This window comes from Dama dama, chromosome 4, assembly GCF_033118175.1.
Source record: "Dama dama isolate Ldn47 chromosome 4, ASM3311817v1, whole genome shotgun sequence".
In the NCBI taxonomy this organism is placed as follows: domain Eukaryota; kingdom Metazoa; phylum Chordata; class Mammalia; order Artiodactyla; family Cervidae; genus Dama; species Dama dama.
Window position 1 is genome coordinate 60043188 of NC_083684.1, and position 27645 is coordinate 60070832.

General features: G+C 58.3%; 1 protein-coding gene across 1 annotated transcript; it reads right to left on the reverse strand.

The window, feature by feature from the left end:
- Positions 1–1314: 1314 nt before the first annotated feature.
- NAPA (NSF attachment protein alpha) lies at positions 1315–27581 on the reverse strand. The gene is made up of 11 exons (XM_061139709.1): positions 27337–27581; positions 15803–15882; positions 12206–12322; positions 7347–7393; positions 6074–6151; positions 5865–5920; positions 5684–5768; positions 4808–4912; positions 3595–3663; positions 3126–3176; positions 1315–2078 (listed from the first exon to the last, which is right to left on the reverse strand). The coding sequence occupies exons 1-11, from the start codon at positions 27432–27434 to the stop codon at positions 1977–1979; spliced, it is 888 nt and encodes a 295-aa protein (XP_060995692.1). The 5' UTR covers positions 27435–27581; the 3' UTR covers positions 1315–1976.
- Positions 27582–27645: the final 64 nt, after the last annotated feature.

Genomic DNA, 27645 nt, shown 5'->3' on the forward strand with positions numbered 1-27645 from the left:
TGTTCCCGAGCTCCCTCCAGGCTCGAGGCTGGAGCAGCTCTCCGGGTAGCCTGCCCTGGTTTCCCAGGCAGCCCCGGTTCACATCCTGTCTTAGCAGTGACACCGAGTCCGCCTTCTGGCACTGACCCTCCTCCGGCTGTCCTCCCACCCCCAGTGGGGATGGGCCTGGCCCAGGGCAGGCTGGAAGCACGTGCACAGCAGACTGTCCACCTGACGTAGGTCCACGTGCTGAATCAGGAGGAGGAGGCCGGTCCCTGCCCTCCTTTCCTGGGCAAAGGGTTCCTGCTGTTTGCTCTCGCTCTCCCCACACCCACTTGTCCTTGTACTCCACCTGCCGAAGCCGCTCCCTCCTCCGCCTCTGACAGATGGGACAGTGCCCCTGGGGCTTTCGGCCTGCCCTCCAGAGAAGCACGGAGGTGTGGTGTGAGGCTGGGAGACTTGGTGTGCCTCCTCCACCTTTTTTTTTTTTTTGGCCTTGGCTTCCCTGGTGGCTCAGGTGGTAAAGAATCAGTCTGGGTTCGATCCCTGGGTCTGGAAGATCCCCTGGAAAAGGAAATGGCAACCCACTCCAGTATTCTTGCCTGGGAAATCCCGTGGACACAGGAGCCTGGGGGACTATAGTCCATGGGGTCGCAAAGAGGCCCTGGTAGCGAAGAGTCACGACTGACTCACACACACACACACACACACACACACACACACACACACACACCTCACAGACTACAGGATCCTAGTTCCCCAACCAGGAACTGAACCCATGTTCTCTGCAAAGAAAGCATGAATTCTTAACCACTGGGCCACCCGGGGAAGCACCCTCCACTCCTTTTTAAAAAACACTTGGCTGCATCGGGTCTCAGCACCATGGTCTTCGTTATAGCTCCTGGGCTCAGGTCCCCACAGTGTGTGGGGTCTCAGTTCCCCGACTAGGGCTCGAACCTGTGGCCCCGCCACTAGAAGGCAGATTCTAGCCACCGGACCACCAGGGAAGTCCCTCCACCTCTCTGTACGTTGCCTGCATCCTCCATCAGCTCTGGGTTGAGGGGGGAGCACTGCCATCCATCATCCCAGCTGAGGAAGCCAGGGTCCAGATGGCCCAGGGCTCAAGACCCCAAGCCCGTGGCCCCTCCCCAGACCAACCATGCTGGGCCTCCCCACCGGGAAGCTCTGACCCAGCGCATCCTGCCAGAGAAGCTTGCCCTCTTGCCCACAAAGGGTGCCCAGAGCCCAAGTGGGGTGACAGGGGGTGGTCAGGAGGGCCAGGAAGATGGGAGAGAGGCCTGAGGGCGAGGGGGAGAAAGGTGAGGAGGAGGAGACTTATGCACAAGTGTTGTCTTTTATTTCCTTCCTCGGGCAGCTGCGGCTTCCCCCCAACAACACCTGGAAGCGCGGGGAGGAGACGGAGGGGTGGGTGTGGGGACGACCCTCGCAGCTCCAGGGCTGGGTCCATCCTGAGAGGTTGGGGCTGCAGGAGGCTGGGGGCTCCCAGTGTGGGGTGGGAAAAAGGAGCCACACCCTCCTGAGCGGTGAGAGCAAATCACGGCGGCTACGTGGGCCCAGAGCTCAGCCAGGGAGGAAGGTGGAGACGAGACACCGTCTCCGCGACTCAGCTGGCTGGGAGAGGGGTGCCCAGATGCTGACTCCGACCCCCGGCAGCATCCACAGCGAACAGGCCTGCGCCAGAGAGCCTGCGTGTTGGGGTGGTGAAGGGCAGCTCTGGGGGCTTAAATAAAGGGGCAGGAGGCGAGGGATGCAGCAAGAACAGTGGGTGACCGTCTGGCCGGTGGCCTGGCCTCGGGGGCCCCCGAGGCAGTGCTGAGCCCGCGGGGTGGCTGCAGAGTCCTCGGTGGGAGGGAAGGTCTCACAGCCAGGGTCTCGGGCCCCCCTCTCTCTGGGCTCACACGGCGATCCTCGCTGGAGGGCCTGGCCGGGGGAGAGCGGACGGGGCGGGGAGACGGGCGCCGGGGGCCAGGCAGGGCTTAGCGCAGATCCTCCTCGTCGCCCTGGATGGTCTTCTTGATGCGCAGCAGCATGGTGGTGAGCCACTGGTCCAGCCGGGAGATGGAGTCGTACTCCTTCACCTGCACGCCGGGCGACGGGCTCGGGGTGAGCGGCCGCCCTGCGCCCGGCCTCGCCTCCCACTGGCCCCGGCCCCAGCCCCCACGGGCTCTGTTCAGGATCCTCTAGACGTTCCTGTCAGCCCCCATCCCTGAGCAGGGGCGAGGGGATGTGTAGCCCTGACCCTGGCCAGAGCCTCTCCCTTCGTGTCTTTACTGGCTGAGGCATGAGGACTCCCATGGGTGAAAAAAGATTTTACAGCTGGGAAAAAAAAAAAAAAAAGTCCAGCTTTCTTGTTTAATGGATGGGAATTTGAGGCCTGGAAATGTGACAAAGGCCTGTTCTGAGCACTGAGGGCAGGTGGAAGGGGGGTGGGCAGAGAGAACCCCCGCCTGTTGGGCCCCCTCCCCTCCCATCTCCTGTGCTCCGTCGCTGAGCTTCCCGCCATCCGCCCCCGGCCAGCCGTCTGGGGCGGGATGGACAGGCTGAGCTTGGTCCCTGACATCATTCAGGGGACCATGATTTGTGAGGGTCCCCCGGGGAGAGTCACACCGGACAGATCCAGATCCCGTCTGGGGCACCTGGGCTGGACGTAACAATTCCAGAATGCTCGCCACAGGGCAAGGACAGGGAGAGCATCTCTGTGGGGAGACTGTTATCAGAGAAGCTGCTGGAAAGGGGCCTCCCAAGGCCACCTCTCCTGCACCCCTAGTGCCACCTGCCTCCAGCTTCCTGGGAGGCGAGGGAAGGGGGACGATGTGGCTCACCCCTCCCTCCCTGCACCTCCAGGGTCACCCAGAGCGCCTGACGTCAGACTCCCTCCACTGCTCACCCGGGGGGACTGAAGGGTGCAGAGACCTTGGCCTTCAGGAGCAGACAGACGTGAGTTTGAATCCCAGCTCCATCTCTAAGATGGGGAGACTACTCCCTGCACCTCTTGGGGCTACTTGTGAGGCTTCTGGGGTGACGGGAGAAAGGAATCCACAGCCAGGGGCTGGGGCCAGAGACAAAAAGGAGGAAATTCGCAGGACCACTTCTGACGAGGGCAGCCACCCCCACCAGCCACTCACCGCCTCGGTGTAGCTGTCCACGTTCTGTTCCTCATGGGCTTCTAACAACTTCTGCAAAAAAAACGGGGGGTGCGGCTCAGGAGCCACACAGGCCAAGGCCTGACCCGGAGGAGCTCCACACACACAGTATCTGCGTGGGTGAGATTCAGGGGTGCCCAGGCTGACGGGGAGGAAGGGGCTGTGCTCCAACCTGCCCTCAGCTCGGAAGGTCACTGACACGGAGGATCACCCATGCATGGGTGCTTGTGCGGGTGAGAACCCACAGCCTCCCCGCTCTGCCCCGGCTCCATCTCTGCTTAAGTCTTACTTGTCTCATCCAGAAAACGGGGACCCATGGAAGATGAGATTGGGGCGGGGATAATAAAAGGCCCCTGAGAAACACTGTACAAATCTCAGTGACTGCTAATTGGAGCCCAAGCCCCTGACATGGGAGAGGAGCGGCCCAAGGACCCCCACAACACAAACTCACTTTCATCAGCTTGCATTCCCGAGAGTCGGAGAACGCGGGGAACAGATCCTCGTACTTCTGAACGGCGAGCTGAGCGTCAGCAAGAACGGAGGGGAGGAAGAAGGGAACAAGCTGATGAAGATGCCCTGACAGCTGCAGGGACCTGGGGCCGCTCCAGCCCTAAGTCAGCTGTCTGCACCCCCACCCCAGCCTCCAGACACGGGGCTCTGTGCCTGGTGGAGAGGCTCCCCAGAGCTGAGCTCACCGCCAGCCTAGCTGCAGAGACAGCTGTGGTGGGGGGTGGAGGGCAGGGGACAGGGGCCCAGGGAGGGAGGCAGCTTCTCAGGCTGCGCTCAGGGCCTCTCCCTGTACCCAGGCCCCCGGGGAGGTGCACGTCCCCTGTGCCAGGCCTGACGCCTCATGTTTAACCCTCGTGAGGACCCAAGGAGGGTCAAACGATGGTGACTCCTTTTTGCAAGTGGGAAACAGACCCAGAGACGGCAATGCGGGGCTCAGGACACGTGTTGGGCATCGGAACCGGCCTGACCCCAAAGCCCAAGCTCTCACCTGCCCTAGCGGGTGCCTGCAAAGGGAGGGAGGGTGGGGCTCAGGCACACTGTGTGGGTGAGGGCAGGCAGCTGGAGACCCCGGGAAACCACGGATTCCAGCAGAACCCAGCTCCTCTCCGAGCCCTGACCTTGCTCGTGCTGAGAGGCCCTGAGGACGGGTGGGGCAGGCAGGCTCTGGTTCAAACATCAGCAGTCAGAAAGGTCTGGACTCCTGGGGCAATTTACTAGCCATGTGGCTTTGAACGAGAGACCCATGTGTCTCAGCCTCAGTTTCTTCCTCTGTGAAATGGGGCGACCGTGGTGCCAACCTCATGGGTTGTGGTAAGGACTCCAAAAATGCTCCCACAGAAGAAAAACCCTGGCACCGAGCAAGCCAGGAGTTGGAAACGCAAAGGGTACTGAGGCGGAGTGAGTGACATCATGGATAGAAAGGCAGGGAGAACAAGCATTTCCTGCCCAAGGGAGCTGCCAGGGCCAGAGAGGAGCGAGGGACCTGCCCCTCCCCTGAGGTTGACAGGTAACTTGGTGCAGTGACAGACACGGCGCTCCAGGGGCGGTCAGTCTGTGTGGGGTAACCCTGGGGGGCCCCGGGGCCTGGGCTCACCTTGGCCTTTCACCCCGTGTGTATGTGGGGTAACTCTGGGGGCCCCAGGGCCTGGGCTCACCTTGGCGTTGAGCATGTCGATGCAGAAGTGGCAGAGGGCAGCCTTGAAGAAGTAATCTTTGGCGCTGTACTTGAGGAGTGGGCTGTCCATGGCATTGGTCCCCACCTGCGGGCATGAGGCGGCGGGCAGCCAGAGGGCCGGGTCATTGCCAGGCACTTGGAGGCAGCTTGGAACTAGGTCCATGCCCAGCGATGCCCTGTGAACCCAGGACCCCAAGAGCAGGGAAGCCAGAGACCAGCCCCGGGAAAGTCTGCGTCGGGTCTGAGAGACCCAGGACCAGGGCATGTGGGGGGTGGGCATGTGGCCCCAGGGCCGAGGCCAGCTTTCCGTGGGCTCCCGGAGGTGCCCGAGCGGGTAACGGGGGCGGTGGGCCCACTGTCGGGCTGACAGGAGGCTGGCACACCGGTGGGCAGAGGGGTGGCAGGCTGCGGAACATGAGGCGGTGCCCGCCCCGCGCTCCTCCGAGGCCAGCTGCCTGCCTGTCTCCCAGCCAGGCTGAGCCCACCAGGGGGGCCCACCCCGCCCAGGACGGAGCCTGCGCACCCAGGGGACGCCCCCTCCCGGGCCCTCCCACCCCCTCTGCAGGCTCCTCAGCTGCCACTGGCCATCCCAGGCCTCACGATTCTTTCCGCTTTTTCCCCGTTTGGGAGTCAGCCTCACTCTGCCCAGGAAGCCCTGGTGAGGAGTGTGGGAAGGACTCTCTGGGGAGAGTGCAGTGACACCATGTGGGGTCGTGGGTGGAGGGTGCTCAGCCAGGCCAAGCACAAGCTGAGGGCGTGGGGGTGACCGATGGCACTGCAGAGAAGTCGGGGGGGAGGGTGGGAGGCGGGGAGAAGGGGCGCCGGCTGGCAGGGTGGGGCGCAGTGCCGTCCCCACCTGCTCGTAGATGTCGATGGCCTTCTGGTACTGCTCCAGCTGCGCTGCGTAGCCGGCCACCTTCAGCAGACACTTGTTGGCCGAGCTGAGAGGGGCAGAGAGAGGGGCGGGGGGGGGTCAGTGGTGGCGGGGCCCGGGGCCCTCGCCAGGGGCGGGGGCAGGCAGGGGGGCGCCCGGGTACCTGTTGGACTCCTCGCCTTTGTAGTAGTCTGCGGACTGCTCGTAGTGGGCGATGGCCTGGGGAGACACGGGGCGGGGGAGAGGGGCTCAGGAGGCCTTTATCACCCGCGGGCCCGGCTGTGCCGTGCCCCAGGCCCCCAGTCTGGTCCCAGAGGACTGGCCGCAGCAGCCCTCCCCACCACTGGCCAGGCTGGGCCCCCTGCTGCCCACCTTCTCAATGTCCACCAGCTCCGTCTCGTAGATCTCGGCGATGGAGATGTGGTGCTTGGCCGCGATGGTGAAGCGGCCCTGGGTGAGACATGAGGAGGGGCCGTCAGTGATGACGGGGTCCCGAGTGCTCCACCCAGCTCAACCACATGCCCCCTGCCTTGACTCCCGGTCCCCTGAAACTGGATTCTCAGCCCTCGGCCACCTGTGGGAGGGGAGGTCCTCCAAGGAGGGTCCCAGAGGCAGAGGGGCACGCAGCTTACAAGGGAGGCTCTCGTGTGACAGGTCTGGGTCTGAGTGCTGCCCCGACTGGGTGACCATGGGCATGTCCCCCACACCCAGACTCCATGGGGCACAACAGATGGGGCGACACCAGAAATACATGCACTGGGGCTGGCCACGGGGGCACATGTGACTGGTCCAGAGAGGTGGGAGGAACAGCCCAGAGTCCAGGGCTGAGGACCCAAACGTCCCTACCGTCCGAGAGCGAGCCTGCCTCCCGACCTCCCCTCCCGTGTGGTCAGATGGCCCTTCTCCTCACCCACTCTCCAGCTCCCCGCGCAGGCGTCTGGGGCCTTCCCCAAGGCGGCCCAGCTCCCAGAGGGGCTGAGCACCTCCTGCCCGCCTCCACCCAGTGGTGGTTCCCGTGCCTGCTGCTCCGGAGCCTGAACTGCCCAGCGCAGTGTCCCCTGCAGCACCCGGCAGGGATAACTACGCTGCAGCAGACAGCGTCGCCCGGACCCACTGGGGCAGGACGAGCGTCCCTGCCGGCGGGTGGGGGGAGGGGGAAGGGGTGCCGGACGTGGACGGGGCCTGGCTTGGGGCCTCGGGCTGGCTCCCTGGGCTCGGACCAGCAGCCAGGCCTCATCTGTCGATGGGGATGCTCCTGGGGCAGGGTGGGGGCTGAGCTCACTCTTGGTCAGGGGAGGCTGGGGAAGGGGAAACTCCATGGACACATGAGGGCCCCAACAGACGTAATGCCTACAAGTGAGGACAATGATGGCCTATGGGGGGCTGGAGACAGGACCTGGGGAGGGGCCGTCTGCCCCTCTCGTGTGCTGGGAGCTGCCACCAGGAGCCAGGCTGGCACAGAGCTGTGTGAGGACCCAGCCAGCCCAACGCAGTGCCGGGGACGGTCCATTGTCCCCCCCCCACCTCCCCTCCTGGTCTCTCACATGCTCTCGGGGCCAGGGGAGGGGAGGGGAGGGGAGGCAATATGGCAGGGGTTGAAGCGGGTAAGGGGAGGGAGGGAGACAGGATATGCAGTGACGCTTACCATGTCTGTGTAGATCTCAATTGCCCTCATCAAGCAGTTAATGGCCTCTGAAGAGAGAACAAGGGAGGCGAGGAGGAGAAATGAGAAAGTGAAGTCGTTTCAGCAGAGGCCAAGGAGAGGAGGCAGGCATGGGGCTGCCGCAGAGGGCTCAGCGGGCACTGGGGGGGGTGGGCAGGCCGACGATTCTGGGCACAGAGGGGGACAGGGGGCCCCCGAGCCCCGGGAAACTTGGTCTGATTCATTAATACTGCTGACTGTGGCCTGTTGGGCACGTGCTGGGAGCCCTGCCCATGCGGCTGCCGTCCCCCTCGGGGTCACCACGATGTCACCACCTTCCCAGTGACCCTGGGACAGGGCGCAGCCGGCACCGTGTCAGACTCCCTGGGGGTTTGAAGCCAGACCTGCCGAGGCCCTGCACTCGGGGACGAGCTGCTGGCAGACGCGGCCAAGCCTCACACTGGAGGGACACCCAGGTCCTGCCCGGGCTCCGCCACCCTTCCACAGAGGGAACCTGAACCAGCCGTGCGCCCTGCCCCTGCCTGGCCTCCACCGTGGCAGGAGGTGGCAGGGTGCCGTGACCCCGAGGCCCCCGCCGTATCCCCGTGCGCCCATCAGCCCGGCACCGCTGCCCGCCAGCTCCTCAGACCACAGGTGTCACCGACAACACACACACCGGGGTGGCTCTCGGGAGGAAGAACTGGGGTACCTCTGTTGTACTCTCTCGTGCGACGTTTTAAAATTGGAACTTTGAGAAAGGTTCTGTTTTTTTTTTTTTTTTTTGACAAGTTATTTGGAGGAGAGAGAAGCATGAGTGGGAGGCATTTTCTAGCAGATAGAGATGAGCTCTCGGGTGGATGTTTTTTTAAACATCATTTTAATGCATCTCTGGAGGACAGGGCGTTGGGGGAGGTGGGAAGAGGAGGACAGAGAGCCTGGACAGACCACAGCAGGTGGGCTCTGAGCTGGGGCATGGCTGAGCATTCACCCACAGTCCGGGGCATCGGGAAGGCTCCTGGCCTGCCTCTAGGGCTTCAGCATCAGCAGGGCCCACCAGGCTGAGATGCCACCAGAAGGCACAGGCCCGGTGCCTGCTTTCAAGGGGGGCTCAAGGTCTCATCGCCCAGGGAGATGTATCAACAGAGGCTCTTAGCCTCAGACCTGTGGCTGGTCCTTCAGGGAGTCCACAAGCCCCACCCCCCGAACTCAAAGGCTAAAAGGGGGTGTCTGAGAGCTATTCTGGGGGACGGAGGCTTGGGAGGTTGGGTGCAAGGCCTCAGGGGAACCCCAAAAGACCAGAGAATGTACACCACGGGGTGAAGGTCGTGAGGCTGACAAGTGGAAGCCTGGGGCAGCAGGGAAGAAGAAAAAGGGGCAGGAGAGGAGGAGGGAAGAGAGAGGACGCCACGGACAAATACAGCCAGAGAAAGCAATGTGACTGTCTCTCACACACACACACACGCTCACACGCTCTGTGACAGAGCATTTCCCAAAGCAACTGATGAGCTAACAACACAGCCGTTAAGGATGCTAAAAAGCCAGGAGACAGGGCTGTAGCACTCTGGCTCTGCACACCCCATTCTGCCCTGTCCTCCACCCTGGGGGTTGGATGCAGCCAAGAGGGGCCTCCCTGTAAGCAACTCGGGGGCTCCCTCTCCTGGAATGCTGGGGCACACAGCTTGGTCTCTGCAGGCCAAGGGGGCAAAGGATGCCCCTGGTGAGCTCAGAGCCCTGGAGGCAGAGAGGCTGGAAGCTCCCGGGCAAGAGAGGAACCCTGCCCCCACCCACAGCAGCCACCCGGGGCCCGCTGGCACTGGCCTGAGTGCTGTTGGCCAAAGGGCCCCTGCAGCGGGGGAGGAGGGTGTATGTGCAGCCAGCAGTGTGGAATCACACAGGGTTGAGGCCCCTCGCTCCAGGACAGCTGTCCCTGCAAGCGCAGGCTGCCAGCTGACACCCCAGCTGGCACGCTAGCGGACAAGCTGCTGACACGTGGCTACAACCGGCTTATCTCCAATCTCTGGGACCCCAGCCGTAGACAGCCCCGCATAGCCGGGGACAAGCACCACAAACCCCAGCAACCTGACCCCCCCCATCCGCCTGCAGAAACCTGGAGCCCTGGGAGGCAGGTGGGGTGAGGGCGGTGCTCAGGCCCAGACAGGGGAAGGCACTGGCCTTAGGGAGACTGGACTTCTTAGTAAAACAGGGGCAGATCGCAGAACCCCACAAAGCAGCGGAATGGGTAAAAGGAAGATACCATGTGTCTGCTACACAGCAGATGCCAGAGAATGGCAGTGAGGTTAGGGGAGCAGACGGGAGAGGGTGAGTGGGGGTGCACACGCACATAGCCCTGTGCCTGGCCACCAGGCGGGCAGGGTAAGGGGCCTCCCTGGCCTGAGTCTACTCAGCGGCCGCCAGAACCGGCAGGGCAACTCTGGGGAACCAATGACAGCTATGGCAGCACCTCCCCACTCCCAGCCACCATGGGGCGGCAGGCCACCCCCGGCCCACACTCAGGGCAGACACCAGAGGGAGAGAAAGGCAAGCACCAAATCCCGCCTTCCGCGCTGGCTGCCCTGAGGCGCAGGCTCAGCTGCCTGTCCGGGGGCGGGAGGGGGCTTCCAGGACTCCCGCAGGAAGCTCGGACACAGGTGGAGGCGTCTGAGGCAGGGGAGGCCAGCGAGGCCCCAGGGAGCCGGCCGCCTGCGTGCGGAAACCAGGCAGGGATCCACATGGGCCCTCTGGCTCTGATTCACAAGGCAAGTGGCCAGACCAGGCCTCCACCTGACAAGGGCCGGGGCCACCCCTTCCAGACGTTTATCCCACGCTGGTGTCGGGCTGGGCCCGCCTGTGCTTTAGCTCACGTGTGACCTCTGCTTTCCCTGATCAGGAAGTGGAGACCAAAAGGCGTTGTTGATGGCCCCAGGTCACAGGGCAACAGGCTCCCGCGCACCTCAGAGACCAGTGAGCCCCACCCTCCTTGAGTGGGGGGGTGGTCAGTCATGAGGCAGGGGTGCTGGGAGCCCCTTCAACACTGCCCCCTGCTCAGCGACAAGAACCTCCGACCCCGGCCCTGCCCATAAGGCTCTCCCCTGCGCCACGGGGCCTTCTGTTCCCCGAGAGCCACCCCCAGTGCCAAACCTGCCCCGCCTCGGCCTCCGCATCCAGGGCAGAGAAGCAGGCTGGCTGATGCTGAGACAAACCAGGTCGCCCTCTGTGCCCCACGACGGGCATGTCACACCCAACCCCCGCCGCCCGCCCACCTGCCACCTCAGCCATCCTCTGTGCTTCTGGAGGCCAGGCACGGGTCACACCCCCACCTGGGCCCCAGCGCTCCCCACACCCCACAGAGACCGGCTTCCAGCTGAAAAGCCTCAGATCAAAAGCTGGGGAAGGACGCCACATGCTAGTACCCAGTGGGACCTGTCCGCCAGAAGTGCTGGGGCTTGTTTAAAAGGCAAATCTGCCCCATGCACTTGTTGAGAAGCCCAGCCTCAGCTTCCACCCCAGGAACCAGTCCTTCCAGTCACTCTGGGGGCGGCGGGTGCCTGGGCAGCATTTCCTGGTCGACCAGTTCCCCAGAGAGAAGGCAGGCTGGGGGCAAGGGTGGGACCCTCTGAGGGGGATACGCAGACTTCCCAGGGTGATTCAAGCTGAAAACGAATGTATGGTCATCACTGCAGTCATTATCGTGTGACCTGAACCCTGGCTCCTCGTCACATCACCACGTGGCCTGCTGTAGCTCAGCACTAACCAGCCAGGTGCGCTCAGCTCTGGGCAGAGTCACCGGGACACACATGGTCATGAAGTTTCCCCTTGGTTCGAGCTGGGCTGAGCGCACCATGTGACCACGGAGGCCAACGTCTTAGAGACACCCGGCTGCAGAGGAGCGGCCCAGCAAGACTTGGGACAGAGAACAGGTATTTGGCCCGCAAAGACATCAAACCCTCGACTGGGAACCAAAACGTCATGATGGTGATGATGAATTCACCACCGATGCCCCTGAGCTGGCATGTGAACTGCGGCTCACAGATCCTTGGAGAGACCCCCAGGCACTGGTGCAAATTGCCCTCTCTTGGGAAGGACAAGCCTTTATTCCAAGATGATGCATCTCCCCTTTTTTTAAAAATTAATATTTGCATATTTCCCATTCTCTTGTGAGTGGACAGTGACAATAGATGGTCGTTAAAAAAAAAAAGCCTTTTGCTTGTTAAAATTAAAAGTTGGCAACCCATGTCTGGCACCAAGATTTAAAAAAAAGACAAAAAACACTAAAATTCCAGCCCCCCCAAATCCAACAGTCTGGTACCCATTGGGCCGTGCATCTACTTTAGATGAGCCCAGCGGGGGACAAACACGGTTTCCTCACGGTGAGTCAGCCCCAAACTGGGCTTCGGTCCCCAACATGCTCTCATCTGAAGGAACTTACTCTCTGGCAACCACATCTCTGCTCTGCTCTCTCTGATCCCCCAACCCTGGGGCTAAGGGAAGCCAGGTCAGGATAATTTCCGCTCCTTTTTCGGCAGACTCCTACCTGGCTGATCTCAGAACCTCCTCCCGCCCCGTCTGCGTGTTAATTCTGACAACAGAACAGATTTTCCTCTCTCCTGGGCATGCGGTGGGTCTGAAATGTAACTCCCACTCCCACATGCTCCCAGGCTCCCGGAGGGGCGCCATCAGCTGCAGGCACAGAGCAGGAGGGGGAGGCGGAGGCTGGGAGCCAGAGAGAGGCAGCCGGACGCCAGGCGGAAGGGAGCCAATTCTCAAGTTAAAGTGCAAGCACGGCCCGGTGTGGCGTGGCCAAAAACCTGAGGCCTTCTCTAGAGGGGGCTCAGCTGGTGCTCAGGGTTTGCAGAGGCCCTCACCTTGGGGGTCAGCTTTCTTGAACGCGTTGCCGGCGTCCACGAAGCAGGTGGCCGCATCGTGCTTGCTCTGCAGTTGCAGGTGCAGCTGGGCCGCCTGGCAGAAAGCGCTTCCGGCAGCTGGAACAGAAGAGGGTAAGCTCTGCCTTAGAGGGGGGCTCCAGGCTCTGGAAGCCACTCAGATGACTCCTGGAGAGGGGGCTGAGCTCTCCTGAGTCCCTGAGAGAGGAGGAGACTGGCCTGGGGGAGCTGAGGTGCAGGCCTGGACCTCAGGCCACCTGATCCCAGCAGCACCCCCGCCCCCACCCCATCCCCACGCTTTCCCCAGCCCTTGGGAGCCTGGAGCCAGCATTCCAGACTGCATTGTGGGATGGGGCCGGGTGGGGGTGCTCGGGAAAAGATGGGTAATCAAGACCCAGTTGCACCACACCCCCCGCCACCTCCCCCTTTCCAAGTTTGACTTCACCTCCCCCGACAGCTCCCAGCTCTTCCGGTCTAACTCCCCAGCTCCTCTGTCCAAATTCCAGTCTCTCCTGGGAGAACTCACAGGGTCCAGGCTCCCAGGAGGTTCACGTCCAGAAAGGGAAAGGGGATGTGGATGCCGTGAACTTGAGTGTGTACTTGAGTTCTCAGTCCCTCAGTCGTGTCTGACTCATGGACGGTCGCCCGCTAGGTTACTCTGTTCATGGGACTGTCCATACAAGAATGCTGTAGTGGGTTGCCACTTCCTTCTCCAGGAGGATCTTCCTGACCCAGAGTCAGGAAGACTCACATGTCCTGCGTCTCCTGCACTGGCAGGTGGGTTTTTAACCCCTGAGCCATCTGGGAAGCCTGTATGAACTTGAGTGCGTGGGGACAGTGCCCACGGGTGGAGAGCAGCCGGGGCGACTACACCGAAGCCCGGGCTGTCCTGTACTTAGCCGCCCCGTCACCTTCCACAGGTCTGTTCCCGCGTCTCCATCTCCTAATGTGACTTGAGGGAGACAGAGGGAGCCCTCCTCTTCTACGAGTGGGAGTTGTGCTAACTGGGAGCCCCAGTGGCCATGTCCAGCTCTGTCCTGAAGCCCCTGCCCCTCCTCCTCCTCCAGCTGACCCCGAATCACGGAATTCCTGAGCTGGAGGAAGACAAGCGGACCCGGCCCTGTCCTATACCTTTAGAGCAGGAAACTAAACTCAGCCACCCAGGTTTTCACTGTGTCTGATTTCTTTCCTATTTTTAAGGGTTCCAAACTTGAGTGCAGAATTTCCAGAAAGGTAGTATCATTGGGGGAAAAAAAATGGCTTAAGATTTTTGTTTGACTATTTGGGGGAGGGAAAGAGGTGACAAATTTTAGAAGTAAAGCAACATCCACGTGATTGAAAAAGAAATCTTTTAACGGTATTTTGTTTTTGGGGTGAGCATAAAAATACACACAGAATCTGGCTCCAGGCGCTGTGTATGCTGTGAAAGTGCAGGAGAAACTCTTCTGATTTTCAGGAAACCAAAAATACTCTCAGAGGAGGAGAGTCCATTTTGCCCACTGCCTCCACACCCGCCTCTGTGGCCCTGCCCCAGGTTTCATTTCCTTTGCAGTCAGAAGTCAGAAGTTCCTCCCTGGGTTTCAACACTGTCTTTGCTTGATTTTCTTGATCTAATCTTGCTGCTTTTTTAAAAAATTGGAGTATATTAAAAAAAACAATAAAATAAAATAAAATTGGAATATAGTTGACTTATGATGTTCTGATGTTATGTTAGTTTCAGATGTACAGCAAAGTGGATCAATGATACATATTATGTATACATATTATTGTTTTTCAGGTGCTCAGTTGTGTCCGACTCTGCAACCCTGTGGACTTCAGCACACAAGGCTTCCCTGTCCTTCACTATCTCCCAGAGTCTGCTCAAATTCACATCCATTGAACTGGTGATGCTATCTAACCATATCATTCTCTACTGCCCCCTTCTCCTCCTGCCCACAATCTCTCCCAGCATCAGGGTCTTTTCCAATGAGTCGGCTCTTCACATCATGTGGCCAAAGTATTGGTGTTTCAGCGCGCGCGCGCGCACACACACACACACACACGTTTTTTAGATTCTTTCCCCATATAGACCATTACAGAGTATTGTGTAGAGTTCCCTGTGCTGTATGGTAGGTCATTACTAGTTACAATCTTGCCAATGTTTGAAGCCTTGTTATGAAATTAGCCCCGGAAGGGCTCCAGTGTTGGCTTTCTGAACCTCTCCTCCAGGCCCTCAGGTAGTTCCCAAACAGATCTCTGGCCCCTCAGACCTCAAGGAGCCCCTCCCCGCCTGCCCGCCTCTCCTCAGGGAACATGGCTCAAGCCGCAGCCTTGCCAGGGTCTGACCGTAATCTTCCTGGCTGAATCAGAAGGGCTACTCCGCCCACCAACACAGGCCCGAGAGGCTCTAGAGCCACGTGACCTGGGATGCCCCCTTCCGGGCAGAGGCCCTAATGACGCTGTCAGTGTGTACGTGTGTCCTGCTCCAGCTGGAGGGAGTGCGCACAGATGGCCGAGGCCGGGGACCCTGTCAGCGCTCCTGCAGTTTGCCAATCTGCTGACCGGAGTCCTCAAAGGGCTTTCCCTCCCCCTCCAGAGGGAGGGGTGCTGCTGACACGAGTGAGGAGCGGAGCTGCTGCCCTGCTGGGCCGGTCAGCCTGTGTGGGGACGGCTGAGCCCACACCACAGCCCCGAGGGGTCAGGACTGTTCCCTTCCCCGCTGTCCTCTGGGGAGAGGCCAGGTAACTTCCCCAGGGTCATGTGGCCAGTCTGAGCTGGGACACAAATGCCACTCGGGACTCCAAAAGTCAGGAAGCCACAGGGAACTGTTCAGGCTCCAGAGCCGGAGTTCTGGCTTCTGAATTCTGCTTCAGCCACTCACTCGTCATGCCGTGCTGGGCAAAGGGCTAGGCCAAGCCTGTTTTCAAGTCTGTGAAATGGGGATATTAATAGTACTGACCCTCATGGTGCTACTGTGATGGTTTAATTAAACAATGCCTGCTTGGTGCTTAAGGGAGTGCTCAGTAAATGGAGCCATGGTTAATGTTATTGCTGGACCCACTTGAATGTCCCTCAGCCCAGGATTCAGACTCTGATGGAAGAGTTAGGGAACTGTTTCCGGGGAAATCTGGAATTCTTTTTTAAGTAGATGTGTGTGATTTGTAACTCTGCTGGCTTCAGGCGTGCAGCAGAGTGGTTCAGCTACACACGTATACCTTTTCTGACTCTTTTCCATTATAGGCTATCATGAGACAGTGAGTATAGATCCCTATGCTACACAGTCAATCCTTGGAAACCTGACACTCTGAATTTAAGGAGAAACCCCTTAAAGAGTTCACCAATCCACGTGGGTCTATCTGAATTCAATAATCTATTATTGATCCTAATCATCTAAGTCCGCTCTCCCAGGCCCTGGGACCCAAGCTGTAAAATAACCCATTGGGCTCAAAACAACCAGACAGCAGGCCAGCGGGTCTGTAGAGGCAGCGATGGTGTTAGAGGACGGGGCCTGCAAGGCTGACCGCTCAGTCAGGCCTTCAGGATGGGGAGCTGAGGGGAAAGAGACAGAGCCACGGAGGGGCTCTAGCAGGGATCACGTACCACTCCAGTTTTTGGCCATTTTGAACATGTTTGCTGCTCTGGCGTAGATTTCGCATGCTTCCTCTATTTTGGATGAGCCTCTGGGAAAAAGAAAAGGAAAAAATGGTAAGAAGATCTGATCTGGAACCAAGAGAAAGCACGCCTTCCGCCGCAGCAACAGTGGAGATGTGCCCTTATGTGTCTGGATGGCGGCCCCCACTTTCCCGTGAAGCCAGCCTTGTGAGTCCAGCTGCAGCTCGGGCCTCTGCGTGGGCTCAAGGGAGACAGAGCCAGCGGCCCCCACCCCCTCCCATGTTTGTCCAGGCCCTCGATGGGCTGGTCCAGGCTGCACCCTCATGGCAGGGACCCTTCCTGACCACCCCCAGAAGCCCCGCCTCTGACAGTCTCCTCCACTTTCTGCTCAGATGCTCGGGGGCTCCCATGCTTTCTGCAAATCCCTTTCCCCACGACACTGCAAAGCATTCTGGGAGAGGAGTCCAGCCGTGGATGCTGAGTCCCTTCCTCAGTCTTAACACCCTGCAGCTGTTCCGTGAAGGCCTCTCAACCCTAAAAGCATGTCACCGCCCATTCACTACTAGGCAGGCATGTAATAATACACACACAGAAAGGAATACTGTTTTTAAGTAAGCACATAGAAAATTCCCACTTGTGTTAAAACAAAAAAGTGAGACCAGAAACATACATGTAAACAGCATATTACTGAAAAAATACACACAGAAAATAGTTACCGTATTTTACTCTAAGGTGGGGTCTGTAGAACTGGGGTGCCAGGTGTGGGAGACACACTTATATTCCTTTTTAATACTGTCTGAATTTTAAAAGCATCTACATATTTTACTTATTCGAGAAAAAAAAGTGCATCTATTTAAGGTTTACATCGGGCCCCGTGGTCCAGGAGTGAATTACACTCCTAGCAATTTATCCTACGAAACTAAGGTACAAGGATGCTCAAAACAGGACTGGCAAAATCACGGGGATTCCCTGGCGGTCCAGTGGTTAGGACTCAGGGCTTTCACTGCCGTGGCTGGGATTCAGTTTCTGGTTGGGGAACTAAGATCCTGCACACTATGTGGTGAGGCCATAAATAAATAAATAAAATGGGAAAATAATTGCCTTCAAAACACTTACTGTGAAACAATAGGAACCTGGAAGGTTCAGGGGATGTACATTTTTAAAAAAAATAAAGCTCCCCATATGGGCAGCTTTACCCAGCTTTCCGACCTCCAAGCAGTACAGATGAACCTCTTTCCTGAACTGGGGGGCCCTTCGTTAGTACCTCATCCGCAAGGCCCCTTCTTGTCCTTCTGTTGTTTCAGCTTTAATAATCCAGCCAGGATGAGTCCATAAGGTCTGAGTGTCAGTGTTCAAACGCCCACCACCCATATAAGTCAGGAGAACGAAACGCACAGGCTCAGGAGTCCCACCAAATGGATTTTACATTCTCTCCTCCCTGACATCAAGCAGTGTTGCGTTTTGAAAAGAAGAGAAGAGGCGGGTATTTTCTGATGAGATGACACAAAATTGTCTTCACTCTCCCACCCCTCATCTCTGTTGTCAACCGGCCCTGGAACCTTGCCAACCCCAGCCGCAGAAGGTGAGGGTGTCTGGGGTGATCCTGGGTGCTGTGCGGGGAGCACCCCTGCCCTCCGCACTGCTAGTGCGCTGGGGCCAGCCTGCATATTTTGGGCTCATGTCAGATGTCTGCTGCAATCATCAAGCCAGAGCCACCCTCCCTGGAGACTCCGCTCAGTAGGCCTGGGCTGGGGCCTGGACTCAGGATTTGCAAGGATGGCCCCAGATGACTCAGCCAATCAGGTGAGTCGGGGAGGAAAGAAGCTGATCCAGACCGACCTCTTGGGAAGCAGCCACCGGTGACCTGTCCCATCAGGTGATGTTGGAAGGCGATAGCTCCAGGGCGGGCTGGCCGGGACGGGTATCCTGGCCTCCAGAATCCAAGTGCACCAGGTAAGGGTCTTTTTTTTTTTTTTAAAGGGTCTTCTTTAGCTGAAACCTCTCTCCTCTACCCTCTGGGGCTGGGCAGACACTGCCTCCACCCTATGTGGTCCCTAAGACGCACTCCCCCACACTCACCCTGCTGGGTCCCACTGTCTTCTCCCCTCAGCTGCATAACGCACTGTGGGCCTGGGGCCTGTCTGGAGCGACTTCCTCAGAACCCACTTCTGGCCTTGGAGAGGTTATGAACATTGACCAGCTTTGGGCAGAAGAGATTTCAGAAGGGTCCCCAGGGGGACCGTCCCTGGAAGGTTCTCTTGGAAGAACCAGGTGCATTCACTGACCGCGCTCTCAGGTCTGCCCCCTCCCATGGATCCCCGAGGGCATCCTTCCCTTCTCAGTGGGTGCAGAGAAGTCCTGTCCAGACCCCACTGTCCTCAGAGAAACCTCATGCTCCCAGATAGTAGGAATGGCCCATCCCACCCCAGCGAGGCCCGAAGGCGGGTGATCAGCCACGAGCAGAGTGAGCCCTGGATGGCTCCCCGCGGCTCAGTGGGATGGAACAGACTCAGACACAGAGCCTGTCGGCTGCTGAGCTGAAAGTCTATGATCCCAGGCTAAGCTGAGCCAACCCTGTGCTGGGTCAGTCATTCTAACCTTGGGGTGGAAAAGCCACAGGGATTAACATCTGCTCAAGCCTCTGGGCCGGCCTCCTCAATGCCTGGGTCCTGGCCAGATCCCTGGCCAGGTGATGACAGAAGACTCTCTGGAGCGCCAACCTCTTGGAAGTGGAGACATTGAAGGGGAAAGTCCTTTTGCCCCGGGTCCCTGGCAGACCCCAGAGGAGAAGCCGTTCACACAGCCATTTATTTACTGGGGGCACAAACATCTCTGCATTGAGGATGTGCCAGGCACTGCAGGGGACAGCAGCACACAAAGGGGAAGGACCTGGCCTTCGTAAACAGGACATCAGCAAGACCCTTCCAGAGGGACCGGGAGGCGAGGGGCTTCTTTGAATGGGCAGGTCAGAGAAAGGCTCTGTAACTGTTGAGATTTTCAGCTTAGTCCTCACAGATGACTCAGGAGCACCATGCAAAGAAGGAAGCGCACAACGGTAGCAGTCATGGCATGTGCAAAGGCCCCGAGACACAAACAGCCCCGGCCAGGTCAAGGAAGAGAAGGGGGCCGGGAGGCCTACGCTGCAGGCAGTGGCAGGCTGCGAGGCTGAAGAGGCAGGCAGGGGACCCCTGACTGGCAGCCAGGAGAAGGGTCCAGGCCCTATAACAAGGAGGGTCCTGGAAAGGAAAGGAGGGGCAGAAGAAGACCCCAGCTCCTCTGCTTTTCCAAGCTGTCTCCCCAAGTGACAAATCTGCATGGCTCACTACAGGACTCCTCTTCTGGAGGAGTTAGGCTATCAGGAGTTAGGTCAGGCCACTTCATGTCACTTATCCAAGGGCGGCCTCCCTGACAAAACCCACCAATTCCCTGAGGGAAGGAAAGCAGGCCTCCCTCGGACCCCTGCCCAACCGCCAGAGAAGCTGGCCGAGCCCAGGGGGCGGTGCCTGTGACAGCTGGCCGTCTCTCCCCCTCCAATCCCCCCAAGCTGCCTGTGCTCCTCGTTTCCCATCCCACGGCTCCTCCGAGCCACGCCGGGAATAGACAGAACCGGTTTGGGCCAGCCTGGAGCAGGGCAGTCTATAATTACCCCCACTCAGCTCTGCCTTCTCCCCCCTCCCAAGGCGGAGGAAGCGGTCTCAGGTCTCCCAGGCACGGCCACCAGCCTCCAGCGGCTTCCATATGGAGGGAGGAAGCTGTGCCAGGAAGGCACAGACGGCCCGGTGGGACCCGGGCCAGGGGGTCTGCAGGGTAACATCTCAGCCCCGCTCCTTCCTTCCTCGGTCTTCTGGGCACTTCCTGGAGCCCAGAAACACGTCACACGTCACAACCCACCCACCCGCAGTCTCTGGGGGTCCTCAGAAGGCAATGCAGATGGAGTCACTCCCACTTTAAGTCCTCACTCAGTCGCGTCCGACTCTCTGTGACTCCACGGACTATACAATCCATGGGATTCTCCAGAGCAGAATACTGGAGTGGGTAGCCGTTCCCTTCTCCAGGGTATCTTCCCAACCCAGGGATCAAACCCAGGTCTCCCGCAGTGCAGGAGGAATCTTTACTAGCTGAGCCACCAGGGAAGACCTGTCCTTCTGTGGAGCCCAAGCCACCTGCCCTGGGTCCTCTCCTCAGCCTGGAGGGCCCCACCTTGATTCTCAGCCACTGCCCGGGTGGGTCAGTCTGGCCCTCCCCTCCTTCTCCACTGTCCATCCTCATGACTCCATACAGCGGCCAGCTGGGCACGGCCTGAAACAGCACAGCGATCCCCACAGTCACCCTACAGGTCTGAGCCTGGAGAGAGAGGCGGCGGGGGCCCACAGAGGCTCGGGGGCTGGCCCAAGGCCCAAGCCTCTCACTCACTCAGCGATCCGGGGGCCTCCTTTCTGTGTCTGAGAGTCTCTTGGAAAAACAGGGGGCAAGGCCCCTCCCTGCTCTAGCCTCGGCTCTTGATTAAACAGCCAGCACTGCTCAGGCTCCCCTCACCTGAGGAGCAGGTGCTGCTGTCAGCTGGGGCTGTTGTTCAGTTGTGTCCAACTCTTTGCAACCCCATGGACTGCAGCACACCAGGCTTTCCTGTCTACCACCAACTCCTAGAGTTTGCGCAAACTCATGTCCATTGAGTCAGTGATGCCATGCAACCACCTCATCCTGTTGCCCGCTTCTCGTCCTGCCTTCAATCTTTCCCAGCATCAGGGGCTTTTCCAGTGAGCCGGCTCTTTGCATCAGGTGACCAAAATATTGGGGCTTCAGCATCAGTTCTTCCAGTGATATTCAGGGTTGATTTCCTTTAGGACTGACTGGTTTGATCTCTCTGCCGTCCAAGGGACTCTCAAGTCTTCTCCAGCACTACAGTTCAAAAGCATCAATTCTTCGGCCTTCTTATGGCCCAACTCTCACATCCATGCGTGACTACTAGAAAAACCACAGTTTTGACTATATGGACCTTTGTCAGCAAAGTGATATCTCTGCTTTTTAATGGGAAGGGATTCACTAAGCCAACCCCCTGCCTACGTCCCAGAGCCCGAGCCCTCCTTGTGGTGCAGCAAGTGAAGGAACATCAGACAACAGCGAAGACCCCCCGGCCAGGGGAGCAGCGGGCGGCCCCAGCCTTGCCCTGCTGTTGGCTGCACAGGGCTGCTGGGGCTCTGGTCACCCCTCAGCATCTCCGCCCACAAGCCCTATGCCCCTCACAGGCTCTGCAGTGTGCCAAGATCCCGCAGAGCAGGGCCTGGCCCCACCGTGATTGCACAGGCCCCAGAAGGAGGGAAAAATTCAGTGTCTCACGCTAACTGCCCAGCTCTGAAATGCCTGGCTGGGCAAGGGGGAGAGACAGAATGGACTAGGGGGCCCAGAGACCTGGGCTGAAATCAGCCCTGGGCACTCTGCAAGCTGTGTGACTTGGGAGAGCTACCCCTGCACCTCAGTTTCTTCATCTGTAAAATGGAGACAATGAGCCTGACCTGGGAGGTGTCTTTGTGAGGCTCAGAGCACGTGCACGACTGGATGCTATTATAGGAAGGAGGAGAGAGACGCTCCAAGGGCTGCCAGCCGGCAGCAGGAAGTCTAGAGTTGCTTGGGGTTGGTGGAAAATCTGAGGAGCACAGTCAGGCAGGCCTGGATTTCAGCGCCAGCTCGTGGCACCCCAGCCCCTGCTTCCTCGTCGGGAAGTGGTGAGAAGACTCCACCCCTGCAGGCCTGCTGGAGGCACGAGGAACCCCGCAGGCGGCACCCAGGAGAGTGCCCACGACACAGCAGGTGCTCAGCCAACAAGAGCGTCACTCTCACCAGGCTGGGGGAGAGAGCAGGTTCCTACTGTTCACTTCCTACTGCATCTTGGGTTTCATCTCCCCACCCCAGCTACGCCAAGGGGCGCCCCTCCTCCGGTTTCCAGAGAGCCTGGGGCCTCCCACCTACCCCACCCCCAGCACATCCCAGCGCCCTCCGGACCATGAGCTCAAAGGCAGGGGCCAGGCGCCTTCCTGTGGTTCTTACGCTGATCCCCTCTGCACCCCAACAGGCTTCCTTCATCCCAGCCAGAGCGCCCAGGGGTTCCTGTTCTTAAAAGACGTTTTTGAAAAAAAAATAAGACGTTTTTGGGGCTTCCCTGGGGGCTCAGTGGTAAAGAGGCCGCCTGCCAATGCAGGAGATTCGGGTTTGACCCCTGATCCGGGAAGATCCCACATGCTGCAGAGCAACTCAGCCGTGGGTCAGACCAAGACAACTGAACCTGTGCTCTAGAGCCCCGGAGGCACACCCACCGTGACATCATGCCTGACAACAGGCGAGTAGTCTCCGCTCGCTCCAACTAGGGAAAAGCCTGCACAGCAAGGAAGAAACCGCAACTAATAAATATTTACTTAAAAAAAAAAACGCTTCTGAAAGAGCCTTCCTGCTTAGCGACGTGAAAGTCGCTCAGCTGTGTCCAACTCTATGCGACCCCACGGACTATACAGTCCATGGAATTCTCCAAGCCAGAATACTAGAGTGAGTAGCCTTTCCCTTCTCCAGGGGATCTTCCCAACCCAGGGATCGAACCCAGGTCTCCCACACTGCAGGTGGATTCTTTACCAGCTGAGCCACAAAGGAAGCCCTTGCCTCTTAGCAGCCCCAGCCTAAACAGGAGCATTCATACCTCTGTGTGACCACCTCCACCAAGAGAGGCAGAACCCTCAGACTGCAAAGACATGAGGGCCGGGTTCCTTGGAGACCCCTCAGGAAAGCCTGCACTCTGAACCTGGGCAAGAGCCGCTGGGTTCTGAGTGGGGGTCCTGGCAGTTGGCAGTGATCAGTGAATCAGTGCCCAGTTCACCAGCATCAGAGGTTCTGTGTGCTCTGCAGGCGGAGAGTGGTCTGGAAGCCATCACTCCCACCCCAGGCTCAGCCAAGGGCCCGGGGGACACCCACCCAGACCTTGGCCCCAGTCTCTGGTCAGGCAGGTCTCAGGAAAGCCAGCCTCCAGGGTTCCTGAGGATTGCTGGTGCCCAAGGACAGTTCAAGAAGGAACCGTGTCACCATGATCTCCTGGCTGCCGTCCGTATACACAACACGGCACTCTGTTATCTCTAGCTCTCCAGGACTTCAGGCTCAACTTCTGAACACAATACCCAATATTAATATTAATAACAGCAGCAAACATTTAATAAACACTCACCAGGATCGCAATACTTTACATGCATAACCTCAGTCTCTCCTTACAACAACCCCAGGGAGTATGTATCACTCTGACTTTCATTTCACACATGAAGAAACCAGCTAAATACATTTGTATTGGAGTGGAAGGAAGTTTTTATTTTGGATGTGGGAGAGGGAGTCAGGGGGAGATGTCAGGGAGGGGAAAGCCCGGGGGAACAGAAGCACTGTTTGAAATCCCGAAGAGGCACAGCAAGGAAGTCTGGGTCCACCGGGAGCTGGAAGGCAGAAAAAGCGCATCTTGCTTTTTCCCTCTCCTTTTCCACAATTACACTGTGTTTGGGAAATTGCCACCTTTCTGCTTCCAGGGCAGAAGTCAGGGCCACTCTCCCATCTCTTGAGCCCTGTTTGGGAGCTGAGAGAGGGGAAGGCAGCAGGAGGGAAGGAACAGAAGCAGTTTGGATCTGAGAGCCAGATGGTACTGCCTCCCTCCCAGGCTCCTGGTGTGCCTAAGCCCCATAGTGTCTGGCGGCTCTGAAACAACAAAGGGCGGCAAAGGGCTTAACATCCCAGGCAACCAGGCTGCCCTGGATCCCAGGCAGGCGCGATCCTACCTGGCCCTTTTGATCTGAGCACAGACCTCTCAAACTGGAATGCTGCCATCACTGAGGTTCCTGAAAGGGGAAGGGGAAGCTGGAGGGAGGAACTGAGGCCTGACACTCCCTCCTGCATTCCCACAATGAGGGGCCTTGAGAAAAGATGGCTTGTCAAACGTGGAAGCCAAGCAACCCCAGCTCCAGAGGGCAGGTTTCAGAAGTGGTTCCTGCCCGCAAGGCATGTCCTCCTGGGCTAGCCTTTCGGACAGACAGGTTCTGGCAGGCTGGTCTCGGTCTCCATCTGCAACCCGGCCCTGCAACACTGCAAGTGCTCTTAGAGCTGAAGGCTCTGGGGTGAACACACCTGCTCTTCTTTCTTTCAGACCTTTGGAGAAAAATGCCATGTGGGCGGGGAAGATGGGGCAATCAGGGGAAGGAAACTCCCTGAGCCAACATCCCCCTAAACGGAGTGCCCAGAAACGGGCCTGAGCTTCAAAGAACAACTCTGGACAGCAGCAAGAGGGCGCTGAGATAAGACAGGCCTGGGTATGAACGCCAATGCCCACTCAACGGAAGACTGGGCACAAAGATCCACAACTCTAACCCCTGCATGTCCACCTCCAGAAGGACGTTTTGAGGACCACATGAGAGGATGCACATCAAGTGCCTGCCCCAGGCCTGAATCAGAGTCAGAGTGAGCTCTTAATAAATGTTATCAGATATTATTACTGTGACTGCCTTCACTCTCCCCCACACCAGCTGCTGGAGTCCTTTCTAAACAGGAGGTCTTCAGCACTGGCTCTCCTGTGAACTAAATGTTTGTGTCCCCTGCCAAAACTCGTGTGTTGAAATCCTAAGCTCCACGGTGATGCTATGAGGAGGTGGGGCCTTTGGGAGGTGACTAGGTCATGAGGGTGGGGCCCTCATGACTCGGATTAGTGCCCTTACAAAAGACACCACAAAGAGCTAGTTCACCCCGTCTCCTGCCCTTTCACAATGTGAGGACACAGTGAAACGACAGCTGTCTGTGAGGCAGCAGGTCCTCACCAAGAACCAGACCTGCCACAATCTTGAACTTCTTGACCTCCAAAAATGTGAGAAATAAATTTCTGATGGTTATAAGGCACTGGGCTTACAGTATTTTGTTACAGCAGCCCGAACAGCCTAAAACAGGCCATTAAAATCCTCAATGCTCTCCAGCACCTCCGCAAATCCAAGCCTTTTCTCAAAAGGCCCTCCGGGATGGGGCCTGGTTCTTGTTCAGCCTCATCCCCTTCTGCCCATTCTACCTTTACGGGCTGACAGAGAGCCCCCTGGATTAAACCTTCAGATGCTGACCTTCACACCTCTGGGCCTTGCTCAAGCTGCCTCCTCTGTTGGAAGCAGTGCTCTCCCACCAGAGACCACCCCTGGAACTCCTACTCATCCTCCCAGATGGAGGCTTCCCCCCTGGGACCCAGCCCTGGCTCTCTGGATCTTAGCTCCCCATCATTTCCGGATGAACCTCCCCTCACCCTAGACCTCTGTTCACACAACTCCCACTGCCTGGAACACCCTCTCCAGCCCCCACTCCTGTGGCACATCCCAGGGTTCCCGGGGGCCCAGCTCATTCCTCACCAGGGCCTTCCTTAAGTTTCTGCAGCTTCCTCTCAGGTCAGGAACCTCCCACCAATGATAAAATGCAGCCCTTAATCACATGTGACAATTCTGCTTTACTAGTGTGTTAGCAAGTCTTCATCTTGCCTTCCCAGCCAAGTGACAAAGTGTTTCAGGCCCTGACTTGGCTGCTCCCTCCAAGCATGGCCCGACAGTACACTAATCCCCAGTCCAAAGGGACCAGACACCAAAAGCCACCCAGTAAAACCATGACCTAACTGAAAACTGAGCTCTTGGCCCCACCCCAAAACATTGCACTTGAATTTCTCTCCTTGTGAAGGAAGCAGAAACACAGACACCTTCTCCACACTCTCAGCCTCTAAAAGAAAACATTCCTCACCTAATCAATACAGTCCATCAGCCCCAGATGTTTTTCCACACTAGGTAGGTCTCAGCCAGGTTACTCAAATTCTTGCGGTGGATAAGTAAACATTATCCACCCTGTGTAACAATGAGCGGTTTCCATCTCCCCTCCTGGGAGAACCCTCCTCCTCATTTCTTACCAACCTCCTAACACCGTCTCTCCTAAAGCCCCAATCTTCCCCCTGCAAACCCCCTCCCCAGCCTCTGCCTCTCTGCTGCCAGACTCCATGGCCCCTCCTCCCAGTTCCTCCTAACTCTCTACACACTCGTCTGTTCCCCTGCAGCTCTCCTCCCAGTTTCAAGAGCAACACAACCTTCCTCAGTCCTCCCTGGCTCTCTCTCCACCAGAGGTCTCAAGCCCCCTCCCCTAACCCTATCAAGTCCCCATGGCCCGAGTTCCTTCCCCAACCCCTTTCAGCTCCTTACTCATCACACTGTCTCTCCCTGCTCTGACAGCCCCTCACCCCCACTTCTCGCATCAACCCCCTACCTTAATCACCATCAGTCCCGAACAGGCTCCATACCTGTTTCCTTCCTGGGAATGACACTGATGGTAGCTAACACTTTCAGAGTGATAACCATGTCCCAGGCTCAATTCTACACCCTTTACATGTGCCCTACTTCAATACTAGTGGCAAATGCCTGAGACAGGTTTCTCTTAAGACACACCACCCCCAAAATAAGGGAAGTTAAACAGCTTGCCCAAGGTCAAGAAATGGCAGAGCCTAGGCTTCTGACCTGAGCTTTTGACCTTCCTCAGCCACTAAAATTCCTCAAACAACAGTCATCAGAACAACTTTTATGAGCCAACATGAACTCATGTGAAATGTCTGCCACAAGCATTAGGTGTTGGTTCTGTTTCCCAGCCCCCTTCAGCCCTATCCTGGGCATGCCAATCTCACCCTGCCCCATATTTACTCAAAGATCACACGGTAGGCCTCCGGCCCCTTAGGTCTTCTTTTCTCCCTCTTCTCTCCTTTTTATCCCACCAGTTCCTAAATCAAGCTTCACCCCCACTTAGTCTCCAGCCTCCCAGCCCTCTTCAGCCTTCACTCCACCACCCCTGAGATTGTCTGTTCAGATCTCACTTAGCAGTCAGGTCTCCTTACACTAGTCAACTGTGACCAGGGCCATATTCACCTGAGACACCTTGCGCAACTCAGACTGGGTTCATCAATCGTAGGATCATCTTAGCTCTGACGCCCGGGCCAGAGTTCACATAAATCCATCACCCCAGGTCTCGGAAAGGGGACGCCCTCGGGCCTAAGTTCTCAGTCTCAGGCCCCAAGACTCCCGTCTGGGATCTTTCAAATAGGCTCTCCTGGAGCTCCAAAAGGCTTCCTGGCCTGGCTTCCCTCCAGGCTCCCTCGGTCCCTGCAGGCCACATTCCCTTCAAGGCCTGAGACTGTATTCCCTTGGCTCTTTGGCCCATCTCCAGCCTGGGGTCCCTTCCTGCCTCCAGATGATTTCGCCTCGGCCCGGGTGTCCTCAGCCCACGGCCCTGCCACAATCTCGGACAGTCTCTCCTCAAATTATGCTGTCAGTGCCACAGTCCGGCGTCCTGGCCATGGCTTGTGTCCCTTCTGCTGCCTTAGACCATGTCCGTAAGCCCGCAGTCCCCCGCGTCCTCTAGGCTCGAGCCCTTCGTCTCTACCGCCGCCCCAGAACATGACTCCTCCGTCCTCTCAGCCGAGGTCGCGGCCGACCCCTGCGCGAGATTCTTACCCAAAGAGGCCCGAGAAGAAGGACTGCGAGTTCTTCACTTTGCGCTCCGCCTCGGCCAGCAACGCCACTGCCTCCGCCTCCTTCCCGGAGTTGTCCATAGCGGCTGCAAAACTACTCAGCAAACCGCCGGAGCCCGGCCCTCGGAGAACTCAGCTACGGCCGGGTCGCAGGAGACAGGTTGGGAGAGCTTAGTGGGCAGCGTTGACGTCGCACCGGCGCGCGCCTCCTGCGGCCAGGAACCACGTGATTCGAGCTGGCCAACCAACGGCCTCGTAGCGCGGCTGGCGCACCGCAGACCACGCCCTCCCC

Excerpts from the sequence above, each read along its gene's own strand:
- NAPA (XM_061139709.1), bottom strand. The coding sequence starts at position 27,434 with ATGGACAACTCCGGGAAGGAGGCGGAGGCAGTGGCGTTGCTGGCCGAG. Across the intron at positions 6,152-7,346 it reads TTGAGATCTACACAGACATG|GGCCGCTTCACCATCGCGGC; the intron begins GTAAGCGTCACT and ends TGTCTCACCCAG. Across the intron at positions 5,921-6,073 it reads AGCTGGTGGACATTGAGAAG|GCCATCGCCCACTACGAGCA; the intron begins GTGGGCAGCAGG and ends GTGTCTCCCCAG.